At 38.4% G+C, this 16037-nt stretch overlaps 1 protein-coding gene across 2 annotated transcripts in view; it reads left to right on the top strand.

Annotated features, from left to right (window-relative positions):
* ASCC3 (activating signal cointegrator 1 complex subunit 3) overlaps positions 1-16037 on the top strand; it is a 410940-nt gene that overhangs the window by 178922 nt on the left and 215981 nt on the right. For both annotated transcript variants that reach the window (XM_006118439.3, XM_075923934.2), the window contains exon 13: positions 4038-4109. In XM_006118439.3, the coding sequence (XP_006118501.3) occupies positions 4038-4109 (72 nt within the window). The remainder of the gene's footprint in view (positions 1-4037; positions 4110-16037) is intronic.

Here is a 16037-nt window from a genome sequence, read left to right as displayed (position 1 = left end):
GGAGCAGCGGGAAGCAGAGGCCCGGCCCTCCCAGCTTCCCGTGGCTCCCCTTGGCTGCAAAGGACAATGGGAGCTGCGAGGCTCCGTGGCCATGACACCAGTAAATAAACAAACTGGGGTGGACAGTTAATGTGTTTCTTAAAGTGGTTTCGCGGAGCACTTTCAGAAACACTGATCTAGATCATACCTGACACGTGTTTGACTAAATCTGTGTTTGATAGCTAGTTGTGTTCATTCCCTCTGAATCATGTGACAACACTTTTGGAAGTCAGGATACTTGGCTAGATGGACCATTAGTCTGATCCAGTATGGCCATTCTGATGATACCTACCTTAGACTTGATTGGCTGGGATATCACAGTCAACCTTCCATGTCATGTTTGCCCCAATAAAAGCCCTCCCACTGTGGGGTAGCTAAATTAAACTGCATTATATCTTGGACAACCTGGTGGTGAAGGAAAATTCCCTTCCTGGTCTCCCTGAGACAAGAGTGTAGCATAGATCCCAAAATAGTTCCTGACCAAACTTGGTATTTCAGCTTTTTCCGGAGTAGAAGGATGGTTGCTGCTCTTCGTGAGCCAAGTGAAAGGGGACTGCTTCTTCCTGTCTTGCACCTCTGTACTTCCCCCCATTCCAGTAATTTCAAGAGGATGAGTGACTGTGCCAGTGGTCATCTTCTCTAGTTTGAAGCAGTGTCTGTATCACTGCCCTTAAAAAGGTATACCACTTTACCAGGGTAGCCAGACAAAGATGAAGTATACTCATTTGTACATGAGAATAGCCATGCTGAGTCAGACCAAAGGTAAATCTAGCCCAGTATCTTTTTTTACAACAGTATCCTGTTTTACAATAGTGGCCAATGCTCCAGAAGGAATGAGCAGAATAGGCAGTTATCAGTTAATCCGTCCCATCACCCAGAAGTGGGTCTGGCCCACGAAAGCTCATCATCTAATAAACCATCTTGTTAGTCTTTAAAGTGCTACATTGTCCTGCATTTTGCTTCAGCTACCCCAGACTAACACGGCTACATCTCTACCACCAGCTAGGAGCAAACAGTCTAGACACACCATCCCTGCCCACCCTTGCTAATAGATACCAATGGATCTATTGTCCATGAACTTATCTAGTTCTTCAAGATCCCTAATGCACATACTGCAAATTCATCCCAGGTGAAGTTCCTCCAGAGATACCTGTGAAAAGATTAACTTAATATTTTGGAAGCCTCTCCTGTTTCTAGTTTGAGGGATGAAATGGTTGTAAAATTGCACTATTACTTAATCTCTGAATGATACACAAATTAGAGTTCTAAAATGTAGAATACAAGTTTATGAAAGGTCATATTTTGTTTTATAATTTTAGCCAAGAAGACTTCATCAAGCAGCAGTGATACATTTAGTTTAGCAACTGTTTCAGTAGAAAATAGTTAATTGTCAAAGATAAAAGAGAAGCTTTAATACTTCCTTTGTTTATTTTAAATAAATAATCTTCTAGTGGTGATATAGAGTTGTGGGCACAGTATGGCATAATGAGTGTACAAGTAGACTTTGTGGTCATTAGGCTGTGGCACAGTTGGAGCTAGGTAAGCCAGTGCTGAACTGACATGGAAGAAGGGACATACTGTGGGCGAGGTGATGCTTCTTATGCACTGGCAGCATCGGAGCACTCACTTTGGTGAAAAAGGAGGGAATCCGTTAATATCTGGGAACTCTGGAATGGGGAGGGAGGCAACCAAGCATAATTTCTGACTCCTCATACATATGGCAGATATGTATGAAAGGGGTATAGTTACTGGATAAAATGGTTTGGAAAAGAATTTGAAGGAAAGCATACCTTACAGGATCTAAGAAAAGAGGGATTCCTTTTACTGGAACATGGGGAGCTGATCCCCCATTCCCTGCTTTCCTAACCCCTTTTCACTTTATATGAGGGAAGGATGGCAGGATCCCAGCTATCGGATGGCTGGGAGCATGCTGGGGGTTATGTGGAAATGAATAAGAAAATGATGACCCTATATTGTGTAATGTGTTGCTGTGTTCTTCCAGATATTGTAAGTGAATAAAGTTGTGACCTAATTAAAGCACATCCATGGCCTCCTTTCTTCCAGCATGGCCAGACAAAAATTAGTTTCTTTTCTTTGCATTTCTGTTGTTATTTTTGTGATAAAAATTCTCTGTTTTTTTTTTTTTTTTTTTTTTTTTTTTTTTAAAGTAGTGATGCTGAATAGCAACAGTGTGCTTAAAACTAAGTCAGGAGTGATCTTTATCTCAAGGCGTTTATAACTTAAACCAGAGTTTGTCCCATCACATGCGCCTTTCTTCAGCTGGTACAGTCAAATGGGGCTCTTCTTATTTCACCAAAATTTAGATGCCATCACCCATAGTGCCCATATTTTCATGTATATTTTATGAGGCACCCATGTATGTTTGACACTAAGAAAAGATAATGATTTAATTTTCTCCTAATTCTAAATTTATTATCATTATCTGAGCTCAGCATTGCTATTATTAGCATTCACTTATCCTTTCTTATTTTATCCTTTTTGATCCACTTACCACAGTTGGTTCATTTTGGTTTCCTTTCCTTTTCTTTCTTTGTACAGGCAGTCCCCGGGTTACGTACAAGATAGGGACTGTAGGTTTGTTCTTAAGTTGAATTTGTATGTAAGTCAGAACTGGTACATATTGTAGGGGAAACTCTAGCCAAACATTTCTCCAGAGCTCAGTTTTATTCTCCCACACCTCACTTCCCTCAGTCCTTTATTCTCAAGCTGAGGTGTCTGCTGAGAAAAGCCGCTCCGCGTCTCCCTGGTCTGCTGGGAGGGGGGGGTGCTAGCTTTGCATCTCCCTGGTCTGCTGGGGGGAAGCAGCTAGTGCGGGGTTGCCTCACCCCGTTTGTAAGTAGGGATCCGATGTAAGTCGGATCCATGTAACCTGGGGACTGCCTGTATCATGACCCTTCAAAAAGTTCTTTTATTAAATGCTATGTAAAAGCTAAATGTTGATACTGTAATGGACCTTCTCGTTAGCTATTACAATTTGAATGGAAAAGAGGAGGTTGGACTAGGTAAACATGTGATGGTCTGCTAAGAGGATTTAAATGCCATACTGTGCTTTATTCGTTTAACCCAATTTTCTTTTTCTTCTTTTTTCCATGCAGGAAAGACCTAGAACTGTATCATGATGTTAGTCTGTAGTATACGAAACATAATCTATAAAATGTTTCTCTTAGTGATAGCGCCATATTATAAAGAAACATTACATTCTTTTTCTCATGGCATTCATGTGACACTATAGTTGGATATATTTTTTCATTGTTTTTTTCCATTAAAGCTGTGTTTAACAATGCTTTCCACTATTCTGAGTAGATCAAGTGTCTTTTTTTCCCTTCTTAAATGTACAGAATGAGCTATGGATTGAGTGTCAGCTCTGACTTTGAATTCCATTGTTTCGTTTTGGTTGATCACAACCTTAATGTTGTATAAATTTTGTTTGAATGTAACAAACATCTTTGCCATTTCTCTTCTTATTGGCATGATGACAAAATTTTTTATGGTAAATTGTTGATATGGAATTACTGATAAATAATAATGCAGTGGGTTAATGGAACTGTGTGTATAAAATACTCTGCAAAATTGTTCCACTTCCCATGCTACTATGTATACCTATAGAGAAAATCCTTTTTAATGTAAGGAGGATTTTTTTGAACTTAGATGGAGGAAATGAACCTCAGTGACTTGGACAGCTGATCGTATGTCTGTAGGTGTTGTTATATAGATGGCAAGTACATTTTGCTTTATTAGCAAATTCTTAGATCTGGCTGATATTCAAATACTAATGTTTGATTTTGTTCATATGATGCTAGGACTTCAGTATGACGGAAAAATAACTGTTTTATATTATATATATTAGACATTAATATTTGTTTCCAATACATTTTTTGATGGATTTCTTTCAATTGATTTAATATAAAGTATATTTCAACTAGATTGAAGGACTGCCTTTATTTTTAAATGGTAACATGCCACTTACTACTATCCAGGTGCAGCAGATGAATAATATGGATGAAGTATGTTACGAAAACCTTTTGAAGCAAATAACAGCTGGACATCAGGTATGTTTATTGTTGTTGTGTTTTACTCAGAATTTGTTTCTTGGGGGGAAAAAATCTGAACAAGAATTTCTAGTCTGTATTTTAAATAAATGTTTCACGTAGCTCTTCTGCAGTATAAGAGAATTAACGTGGAGGTTTCTGAGGTTTTTTTTCTAAACCGTAAAAATATTTTAATGAGAAATATGCATGAAAACGTACAGATTAAATGTTAACTTTTAACAAAGATGTATAAGACTGAAAATACGTATTATTTTGGCATAGCACTTCAAAACAAGTTATATAACTTTAAAACAACTGATGTAACTATATCATATGATTATAATTAGATTTGAATGATAATGCATGGCAGATCTGGATTTTAGACTTTTTATATTTTAGAATAATAAAATGAAGTAGTATAATTGCATCATGAAATGGCTTCTGAAGTGATTCCCCTTACAAGCTGAACAAGCTGATTTTATTTCAGTTTGATGTATGTCAGTCAGTCAGCCACGGACAGCTGGGAAATGTGTAAATACATTTGCTCTTATAATGGTGGTAGTATCATTCATTACTGAGAAGGCCATTTCTTTAACAGATTTCATTTCTTCCTTGCCACTTACACAGCAGGTCACTAAACCATTCATCTCTCATCTGATGCTTTTCAGAATTTGCTGTAAAGAGTCTCTCTCTTTCCCGAGTAACAATTCTAAAGTCAAATTTTTAAGGTACCTAAACGTAAATTGAGTGATCAGAATAGCTTTCGGTCTCTGGCCTACTTCCTAATCCCACTTTTGTTTTTAAGAGGTGTACTATACGAGATCAGTATGAACATCTCAGGAAAATATGTTCGTTGTTTTAAAAATATTTAGTAGAATATCTCCTATCTCTTGCTCTAATGCATGTCCTACCTTAAAATCACAATTAGTCCTCCAGTTTAGTCTGCACTGGAGATTTCAGAAGTGAGTTTTTATGTTTGAGACTACTGTGCAGTCAAGAAGCAGTTGGGGGTGGGGTTATTATCCACATGTCTGAATTGTCTATCCCTCTTTTATTGTCTACTTCTGGATTACCAGTTATAAAATTTCATCTCCTCAGTGATGCATCTAGGACAACTGGCCATGGTCCTTACGGTTCATGACCAGTGCAGCAACAAATACTAACACATGTTGACTCCCTCCATAGAATCATAGAATACTAGGACTGGAAAGGACCTCAAGAGGTCATTGAGTCCAGTTCCCTGCCCTCATGGTAGGACCCAGTACAGTCTAGACCATCTCTGATAGACATTTATCTAACCTACTCTTAAATATCTCCAGAGATGGAGATTCCACAACCTCCCTAGGCAATTTATTCCAGTGTTTAACCACCCTGACAGGAACTTTTTCCTAATGTCCAATCTAAACCTTCCTTGCTGCAGTTTAAGCCCATTGCTTCTTGTTCTATCTTCAGAGGCCAGGAAGAACAAGTTTTCTCCCTCCTTCTTGTGACACCCTTTTAGAAATCACTGTTATGTCCCCTCTCAATTTTCTCTTTTCCAAACTAAGCACGCCCAATTATTTCAGTCTTACTTCATAGGTCATGTTCTCTAGACCTTTAATCATTCTTGTTGCTCTTCTCTGGACTTTCCCCAATTTCTCCACATCTTTCTTCAAATGTGGTGCCCAGAACTGGACATGATACTCCAACTGAGGCCTGATCAGTGCACAGTAGAGCAGAAGAATGACTTCTCGTGTCTTGCTTATAATACACCTGTTAATGCATCCTAGAATCATGCTTGCTTTTGTTGCAACAGCGTCACACTATTGACTCATATTTAGCTTGTGGTCCACTATAACTCCTAGATCCCTTTCTGCCGCACTCCTTCCTATACAGTCGCTTCCGATTCTGTATGTGTGAAATTGATTGTTCCTTCCTAAATGGAGCATGTTGCATTTGTCCTTATTAAACTTCATCCTGTTTACCTCAGACCATTTCTCCAATTTTTTCCAGTTCATTTTGAATTATGACCTTGTCCTCCAAAGCAGTTGCAACCCCTCCTAGCTTGGTATCATCTGCAAACTTAATAAGTGTACTTTCTATGCCGATATTTAAATCGTTGATGATGTTAAACAGAACCAGTCCCAAAACAGACCCCTGCGGAATCCCATTTGTTATACCTTTCCAGCAGGATTGTGAACTGTTAATAACTACTCTCTGAGAACGGTTTTCCAGCCAGTTATGTACCCACCCTATAGTAGCCCCATCTAAGTTGTTTTTGCTGAGTTCATTGATAAGAATATCATACGAGACCTTACTAAAGTCTAGGTATAGCACATCCACCACTTCTCCCTTATCCACAAGTCTCATTATCCTATCAAAGAAATCATGCGAGACCTTACTAAAGTCTAGGTATAGCACGTCTACCACTTCTCCCTTATCCACAAGACTCATTATCCTATCAAAGAAAGCTATCAGATTGGTTTGACATGATTTCTTTACAAATCCATAGTAGTAAAAGATCTAGAAGTAAAACAGATTTCAGTCCCCTTCTCAAAACCATCTAAGAATAAATACAGAGAGCGTGATGATGTCATTCTGTTGCCCAGCAGGAAAATCTTTTATATATATATATATATATATATATATATATATATATATATATATATATATATATATATATATATATATATATATGTGTGTGAGAGAGAGAGAGAGAGAGAGAGAGAGAGAGAGAGAGAGAGAGAGATTTTTTTTTGCATCCATATTGCACATGAGCCCATTTCTTTAATATTGCCTTATTAGGGTTTGCCAGTTCTGTATTCTTTAGATATTCCACAAGATACCTATTTGCTGAGAATCTAAATTGATTTCCTCCTCTTTACGTGTAAGTATGTTTCTTTGTAGTATCTTAGAAGATTATTTTATCCAGCTAAGGGTCATGTTCTTTGGAATGTAGTAACTAGCTGGAAGGTTCTAGATATTAAGGTAGTAATGTGTGGCTGTCAGAAGAGGAATATTTCATGTTAGTCTCTACTATTTCTACTTCAGAGGACCAAAAAGCTGTATGCAGTCATATACGCTGGATCATAAGATGCAATAGGGAAAATTCTGAGACACAAGCAGAAGTAGAGGGAAATAACAATCCTTTTTAAATTTCAGGACAGGAATTAGTGCTTCCCTCTTGTGGTTATCAAGTTTCCTCAGTATGTTTTTGAGAGTCTTTACAAAAAATTTTGCTAGGTGGAAATTCTTATTATATAATATTCATAGGTTATCCTTTTATCTGTTACCTTTTTGAATAAATTCTGACATTTTACAAAGGCTTAGTTTACGGAAATCATGCTGGTTTGTCTGTATCACATTATTATACTATGGATTGCAATGTGATATTCAGCTGAAGTTGTATGTTCCTGTGTTTAATGGATGTAATGTGCATTTTCATTTTTAAAGAGTAAAGACAGTAGGAGGTAGTTGTATTCTACACAGGCATGTGTTATGACAGATGGAGAAAATCGTTTCATGTTGATTTTTCAACAATCATTCTCTACAAGACTTCAAGCTCTTCCTGGCTACTGGGAAATTAAAAGTTGGCGGTTCAGCCTTTAATTTTGATCCATCTGCTCAAACTAATGAGACATCTCATTTATGGGCTTCACTTTGAATTACCAAATGTAAGTGGAGCTATATAATTCCTCTTGGTGAACCCCCTCCTCCTGTGTAACTTGTGGGAAAGGATAATAATGAATGACTTAGACCAACCACATTTTTGTCCAGTTATGGAAACTTTCAAACAGCTACTCAGAAAACAGAGATAAGAAAGTTTGCCAGGTGCTTTTTAAGTTAAACTGCTCTTTCTGTACTGCTGACTAAAAATGTAGATTTCCATCACAAGACTCGTTTATCAAAAATACAGAGACTTCAAGTGACATCTCCTTGAAGCCATTACATTTGAAATATAATAAAGACTTTCTAAAAACTTTTAAACATGCTTAGCATAAGCTGTTGTACCTTTGTTCCTCATACTTATATTTAACTTACTGTGTTCTCATTTTTGTCATTTTCTTCTTAAACCTGCTGGTTGGTTAGAACTTCCTGACTGATTTGCTTTTTTTCAAATAAATGATTGATTATTTCAAAAAAAAGTGATAATTATACACAGAAGAGGCTGTAGCAGCAGTGAGGAAAAAGGAAGTCCTACTACCAGTGATTACCTTCTCAGCCAGCATTGGTGGGATTTTGTGAGAATAGCACACAGTTATTTGTTTCAAAATATAAGCCAGGCACACACAGCCTAGAATTAGATGAAGTAATTTAATTCAATTACGGTGATGTTACGTTTTTACTATGCATTATAACTGAAGTGAGAAAGTAGGTACATTGGGTTTTTTTCTAATTCACATCTGACCACACAAGCACTGCTTTTTTATCTTTGAAACTTAACAAAACTTTCATTTTAAAACAAGTTTTGTTTCTCAGTGTTTTACCTGCAAGTGTCTAGTTACTTAACAATCAAATGGGTATTTTATTGTACCTTCCTAGGTTGGCTTTGCTCTTTCTGCACCCAAGAGCTGATCGTTTCTGAAGTCACTGGTTGATGGCATAGGAAGCTACTGCTGTTGTATATTCTTTAATGTATTAACAATTCAATGGACAAGAAGGTCCCCCCCCCCTTTTTTTGTCTGTTTTGTAACAATTTTTCACTATACCTCCATTTTCTATTTGATAACTCCACAACAAGTACATAGTTGCATACTAAACAGGACCAAACAAATATGAGGAGAGGTGCCAGACCAGAGAAACCTGGTTTAGAGAGGTTCAAGCTATAAAAAATATGTTTTAACGCACTTCATTAGAGTTTGCAGCAAGGATTTTATTCTCTCTCCTTTCACATAGAAATCAGCATAGAACAGGGACAATGCACAGCTTTAAAATGCATCATAGTTGCTGAGTTTAAGTTGTTTGAGGCATCTTAACTCTTTAATTCTTTGCTTATCTAATTTTTGTCAATTTGAATCTTACACACATTTTATTACACACTGATATCTTTCTCACATATTAGCATGCATACAAAAGAAAGCATATATAACAAACACAAACACGTGATAGTTTGTAGCCTGTCTTTTTGTCTGTCTGCATTTCTGTTTTTCTGATATTTTGCTCAGAAAAGGTCATTCCTACTTCAAGTGTTATACATGTGATCAGAAGGACTTCTTGGTGAAATTTAAATTGAACAAGGTAAACCATTTGTGAAAGTTGGGAAATAATATGTTTAAATCAACTTTGGGAACAACTCATTCTTGTCATGAATTAAGAGTGATATTAGAAATTACTACAGTGTGTGGGTATGTATGTAGGTAGGATGTATGTATGTATATGTATTTAAAAGAGTTATTGGAAGCTCCCTGTCAAGTCAGCTGAACAATGACAATATAGGGCAGAATTTTGTATTAGACTTGGACAAAAAATTGAGTTGACAACTAAACACAATCTTTTGTGAATAGGTAGTTGTTTTCCTTTGACTCTTTATTTTTTTTTTCTGCTGATGACTTTCAGTTGCCAAAAATAGGTAAAATCGGTTTTCAGCTTTTCAGTGAAAATTTTAAAGTTTTTGAGGGGGGAAAAAAACAACAACCTGTTTTTTGACCAGCTCTATCTTGTCACACTGGATCATAGTGAGAGACAGTGTGGCATAAATAGATGGATCTTACTGTGAAGGGCAACTTACATTTAAAGAAAATGTAAACCTAATTTTTCTTTGTAAGCCACTATAAGCAGAGGAAGGGATGTGAATAATGAATGAGGGGGCATATTGATCATGAGACAATATCTGGATTAAATTGAGGTCCACACTATGAAAAAAAATTGCCCATGCTTTAGGAGCTGTCTATTTCCAGGATACTGTGAAGATAACCATAGCTGAAATTGAGCTGATTAAGGTCCAATTCGTTTGTTTGTTTAAATATAATACATTTTTTAGCTTCTAGGATTTTATAAATTTAAAGATAACATTTTATTAAAGACTCTTCCCTTTAGGCCAGTTGTTCCCAACCTTTTCCAGATAGGGACCCATTTTGACAATTCAGGAAGATTTGGTGACTCAAGGCAATTAAAAAACAGGGAGCGGAGAGGGGGCAGAGCCACCTGCGGAGACACTTTTGAAATGTTGTGGTGACCCATATTTGGGTCCCTACCCGTAGGTTGGGAAACCCTGCTTTAGACATTTAGTATGTATTTATAACCATGACACCAATCTGAGTTCTTTGCTTGGGGTAAAAAAAAAATGTATTATTTCATTCTGATGAAGTTCTGATGTCTAAGTAACTTAGTCTCCAACCCCTTTCCACTCAGATCCCATTTATTTTTTGTGTGGTGATCTCTTCTGTCAGATGCCATTGTTGGCCTATTGCTATCTTATTTCCTTGTCTCCGTACTGAGCAAGAACTGATCTCATTCAGGCCTTGAACTGCTCTCAGATTATACCCATCAGGTTTGAAAAGCCTTGCTACGGTGAACTTGATTCTTATTGTTACTTACATACATATTTGTTTTGTGAAACAAAATACAGGACTATGTAGCACTTTAAAGACTAACAAGATGGTTTATTAGATGATGAGCTTTCGTGGGTCAGACCCACTTCCTCAGATCAAATAATGGAAGAAAATAGTCACAACCATATATACCAAAGGATACAATTTAAAAAAAATGAACACACATGAAAAGGACAAATCACATTACAGAACAGAAGGGGGATGTCAGGGGGGGGAGAAGGAAGGTGAATGCCAGTGAGTTAATGATATTAGAGGTGGGGAAGGGGAAATGTCTGTGAGTTAATAGTATTAGAGGTGATAATTGGGGAAGCTATCTTTGTAATGGGTAAGATAGTTGGAGTCTTTGTTAATTCCCCTGCGGAGAGTGTCGAATTTTAGCATGAATGTTAGTTCAGAGGATTCCCTTTCAAGTGCAGATTTGAATGTCTTCTGAAGTAGGATGCAGGTTAGCAGGTCATTAAGACTGTGTCCTTTCTGGTTGAAATGACAAGCAACTGTTTTTTCTTTGTGATCCTGTCTAATGTCTGTTTTGTGGGCATTGATTCTTTGGCGAAGGGTCTGAGACGTTTGTCCAGTGTACATAGCAGACGGACACTTTCGGCACATGATAGCATAGATTATATTTCTGGAGGCGCAGGAATATGTATTCTTGATCTTATAACTCACTTGGTTAGGCCCAATAATGGTGTCAGCAGAGTGAATATGTGGACAAAGCTGGCAGTGGGGTTTGTTGCAAGGGAAAGTACCAGAGTTGGTATTAGTGTGGTATGTCCTGTGGTAGTTGGTAAGAATCATCTTGAGGTTAGGTGGTTGTCTATAGGAGACTATGGGTCTGTCTCCCAGAGCTTCTTGGAGTTTAGTGTCCTGTTCCAGTATAGGCTGTAATCTATTGATAATGTGTTGGACAGGTATAAGTTGGGAGCTGTAGGTGATGACAAGTGGTGTTCTATTGTTGGTTTTCTTGGGTCTGTCTTGTAGTAGATGGTTTCTAGGTATTCGTTTGGCTCTTTCAATTTGCTTTTTTATTTCTCCAGGTGGGTAGTTGAGGTTTATAAATGCTTGGTAGAGATCCTGAAGTTTCTGGTCTCTGTCTGTGGGATTAGAGCAGATGCGGTTGTATCGAAGGGCTTGGCTATAGATGATGGATGGGAACTGGAAGCATGTAGGTAACTGTATGAGTCAGTGGGTTTTCTGTAGAGGGTGGTGTCTAATTTTCCATTGTTGATTTGTACTGTGGTGTCCAGGAAATGGATCTCTCCTGTGGAATGGTCCAGGCTGAGGTTAATGGTGGGGTGTAGGTTGTTGAAATCTCTGTGGAATGTCTCCAGTGTTTCTTGGCCATGCGTCCAGATCATAAAGATGTCATCGATGTAGCGTAAGTAGAGAAGGGGTAAAAGGGGATGGGAGTTGAGGAAACGTTGTTCTAGGTCAGCCATAAAGATATTAGCATACTATGGGGCCATGCGTGTACCCATGGCTGTGCCGCTGATCTGGAGGTATAAGTTGTTCTCAAACTGGAAATAATTGTGGGTGAGAACGAAGTTACATAGGTCTGCTACCAGGTTGGCAGTGGTGTCCTCTGGGATAGTGTTTCTAATAGCTTGTAATCCGTTTTCATGTGGGATGTTGGTGTATAGTGCTTCTACATCCATGGTGGCAAGGATGGTGTTATTGGGGAGGTTATCGATGTTTTGTAGTTTCCTTAGGAAGTCAGTAGTGTCTCGGAGATAGCTGGGGGTGTTGGTTGCGTAGGGTTTGAGGAGAGAGTCTACATAGCTGGATAGACCAGTAGTGAGTGTGCCAATACCAGAGATGATGGGGCGTCCGGGGTGTCCAGGTTTATGGATCTTGGGAAGCAGATAGAAAAATCCTGGTCGGGGGTCAGAAGGTGTTTCTGTGTGGATTTGTTCCTGAGTAGCTGTAGGGAGGCTTTTAAGGAGACAGAGTAATTTCTTTTGGTATTCTGAGGTAGGATCAGAGGAGAGAGGTTTGTAAAATGTGGTGTTGGAGAGTTGTCTGGTTGCCTCTTAGTTATAGTCGGCCTTATTCATAATGACCACAGCACCCCCTTTGTCAGCTGGTTTGATTATAATGTCCAGGTTGTTTTTGAGACTCTGGACGGCATGTTGTTCAGCGTGGCTGAGATTGTGTGTCGCTTGTTGTTGTTTGCGAATAATGACAGTCTGTGCATTGTTGCGGAAGCTTTGTATATAGAAATCTAGATTGTAATTCCGACCATCAGGGGGAGTCCATATAGAATTATTCTTCCTTTTGTGTTGATAGGGGGGATCTGGTAGGTCAGATTGGTGTTCATTGGTGGTTTGGAAATATTCTCGGAGGCGGAGGCGGCGAAAAAAAGCTTCAAGGTCACCACAAAATTGTATCCAGTTTGTGGGGGACGTGGGGCAGAAAGAGATACCCCTGGATAAGACAGACTCTTCTGCTGGATTGAGTTTGTAGCTGGAGAGGTTAACAATATTATCTGGTGGGTTGAGGTTGTTGCTGTTGTAGCTTGTGGTGGAGCAGTTTGGACAATTTATTGTCTTTTCTTTGTTGTAGGGAATAGAAGTGTGTATAGTAGATTTCTTGTCTGGTGGAACAAAACTCTTGCAAGGTGTCAGTCGGTGTGGATGTTTGTCCTGAGATGAGACTCTCTAAGTTAGAAATGTCATTCTTGATGTTTTTCTGTTTTTTGTATAAAATACTTAGCAGGTGATTCCTTAATTTTTTGGATAGTGTGAGGCAGAGTCTTTCACTGTAGTCAGTGCAGTATGTTGATCTTAATGGATTGTTCACTTTCAGTCCTTTGGGTACGATGTCCATCTTCTTGCACTTGGATAGAAAGATGATGTCTGTCTGTATCTGTGCAAGTTTCTTCATATGGTTGATGGATTTCCATTCCAAACGGCTAAATGTAGTGCCTTGCATGTAGAATAGTGATAGAGATGTAGCCGTGTTAGTCTGGTGTAGCTGAAACAAAATACAGGACTATGTAGCACTTTAAAGACTAACAAGATGGTTTATTAGATGATGAGCTTTCGTGGGCCAGACCCACTTCCTCAGATCAAATAATGTTTTGTGTCTGTCTGGAATTCTTTTTAAAGTTAGTATACTAAAAAAAAAGTTTAATAATTACAATATGGGGCCAGAATTGTAATAGCTTCCTTTTTTTTTATCAACGCCTTTGGGGGGAGGTGGGGGGGGGGGGAAATAACTTTTTCCAAGCTGACCTTGGCACACTTTTTTGCTTTTTTTCTGAAGTTCCCCTGACAGCTTGAGACCATCTCTGTTCTAGCAGCCATTTTTGTTGCCGAGGTGACTTTCTCTTACATTACTTAAGCCTTCAAAACAAGTCCTCTGTTCCCCATGCTTTCTGTGCTGTTTCAACAGTCCTCTGATATCTACTTCTGTGCATTCTACTTTTGTACCTCATGTTTCCTGACTCTCAATGAACTCTGCAATGTTGTTTTTTTCTTTCTATTGCTTCCCAAACATAGTGGTTTTGTTTCTAGCTTCTCTGTTCCTTAGCCATTACTGTTTAATCTTCTGCCATTTTGACTTTCTTAGGTCCTAACCTGGATTATCTGAAATTCTACCTTAGTTACTCTCTTCTCTTCCTTTTGAAAAACTCAAGTCCTTCCTCCCTTTAAAATTTTTTTTAAGAAACATCTTGCCCCTGTTCCTGCCTACAATCTTGTGAATGTTTTTCATGCAGCACTGGAGTTATGAAGCTGCTGCTGTCTTTTGTATTACAATTTTTCTCCTCCAAGCGCTGTTGCATCTGGGCACCATTGTCTTTTTCCACTGTATAGAATTGCACTTAGAATTTATTTGAAGTGTCTTAATTTCTGATACTGTAATTTGTCTTCCCTAACTTTGGTTGATAAAAAAATTACACAGGATGTGTATACATAGGACCCACTGTCAGGGTTACCCTGCTGGTGTATTGTGGATATCCACCTCACAGTCCACAGCATAGGCCCTCAAAGATTAGTATTAATGCATAGTTGTAGAGGTGTTGTACCAACATTTGTTTTAAACATTAACTGCATATATTCACATTTTTTGATTAATCAGGGTCATGGGTTTGGTTTGTTTGCATCCTAGGATTCATGCACAATTTGGTTCACACTAGGGAATCTTGATCCTGGTGGCACCTGGTATTCATGTAACATAGTAAAGGGCTTGCAGTGATGCTCAAGCAGTTGTACATGTTCAGAAGAAAGCTCGCTATTTCCACATCTAAAAAAGGGTCTTTCAACATTGAGTGTTACTTAGTAGAAAAAAATTGATGGCATTGCAGTCATACACGAGCATTTCTTTCCTAAAGATGAGCCACCTGATGCTAGCACTGCATAGCTGGAGTCACCCAGTTAGAAGTGTTCCTAGTTATCAGCAACAGCTTGGACTTTCAAATCCCTTCCTCTTTCACCTACACTCAGTTGTCTTATTTCATTTATCACTCACCTGTTAAGGCAGAAAAACTTGTGGTGATATGAGAAGGAGCCTCAAAACAGTACCCACTTCACACATCTGAAGGCTTAAATGTACTTCTTCAGCTGACTGAAACAAAATGACTTACTTTCACATTTTTAACAGCCTTCTTTGTGTTAGCAGGTGCCCAGCTCAATTTGTGGGTTTGCAATACTTTGGTGCTTCAAAAGTTCTCTTATCCTGACAGTTGCAATCATGTCTTCTCTTCAGTTATTTGAGCCTTGCATTTTGCTTTTTTAGGGCCATTCATAGTCTGTTTTGCTAATTGTTATAACTGTCCACTTGGTCCTTATTGTCTCTTTCCTGTCTCCACTACTTTTTCTGGATTTTCTTCCCCTCACGCTAGTTCTGTTCAGAGTCTTTCAAACATTTCTGTAAATTATTAAAATAATTATGTACCTTTGGAATCAGAATTCACACTCTTCACCAAGAAATCTGAGCTCAATATGGGGCGTAGCACAATTAAGAAATGGAAATCTAAAAAACTAAATTTTACAATGTAATAATAATAGTTAAGTAGGATTAAGGTGCTAGGGCTGATGGGTACAAGAGAATAGGTATCTGGCAAAGTCAGTAGTGAGCTGCACATTTGTTCCCCTCCCTAGGTTACCCATACCAGTGCTTCACCACACTGCTAGTGAAATATTTATTTCTAATATCCAATGCAACTTGAGACCATTGCTCCTTATTCTGCCTTCTGTCACCACTGAGAACAGTCCCTTTCCATCTTCTTTGAAATCTCCCTTCAGGTAGTTGAAATCAAATCCTCCTCATTCATCTGTAGACTAAATAAACCCAAATGCCTCAGCCTCTTCTCATAAATCATGAGCTTCAGCCCCCTAGGTATTTATAGGCTTACTTGGCAGGTCCAGCTAGATTTGACACTGACATTTCTTCTCTTCTTTCTGGAACATAAGAACATAAG

This window comes from Pelodiscus sinensis, chromosome 3, assembly GCF_052426305.1.
Source record: "Pelodiscus sinensis isolate ZL-2025 chromosome 3, ASM5242630v1, whole genome shotgun sequence".
Taxonomy (NCBI): domain Eukaryota; kingdom Metazoa; phylum Chordata; order Testudines; family Trionychidae; genus Pelodiscus; species Pelodiscus sinensis.
The sequence above is the reverse complement of the archived record's forward strand: the minus strand, read 5'-3'. Positions and strand labels throughout refer to the sequence as shown.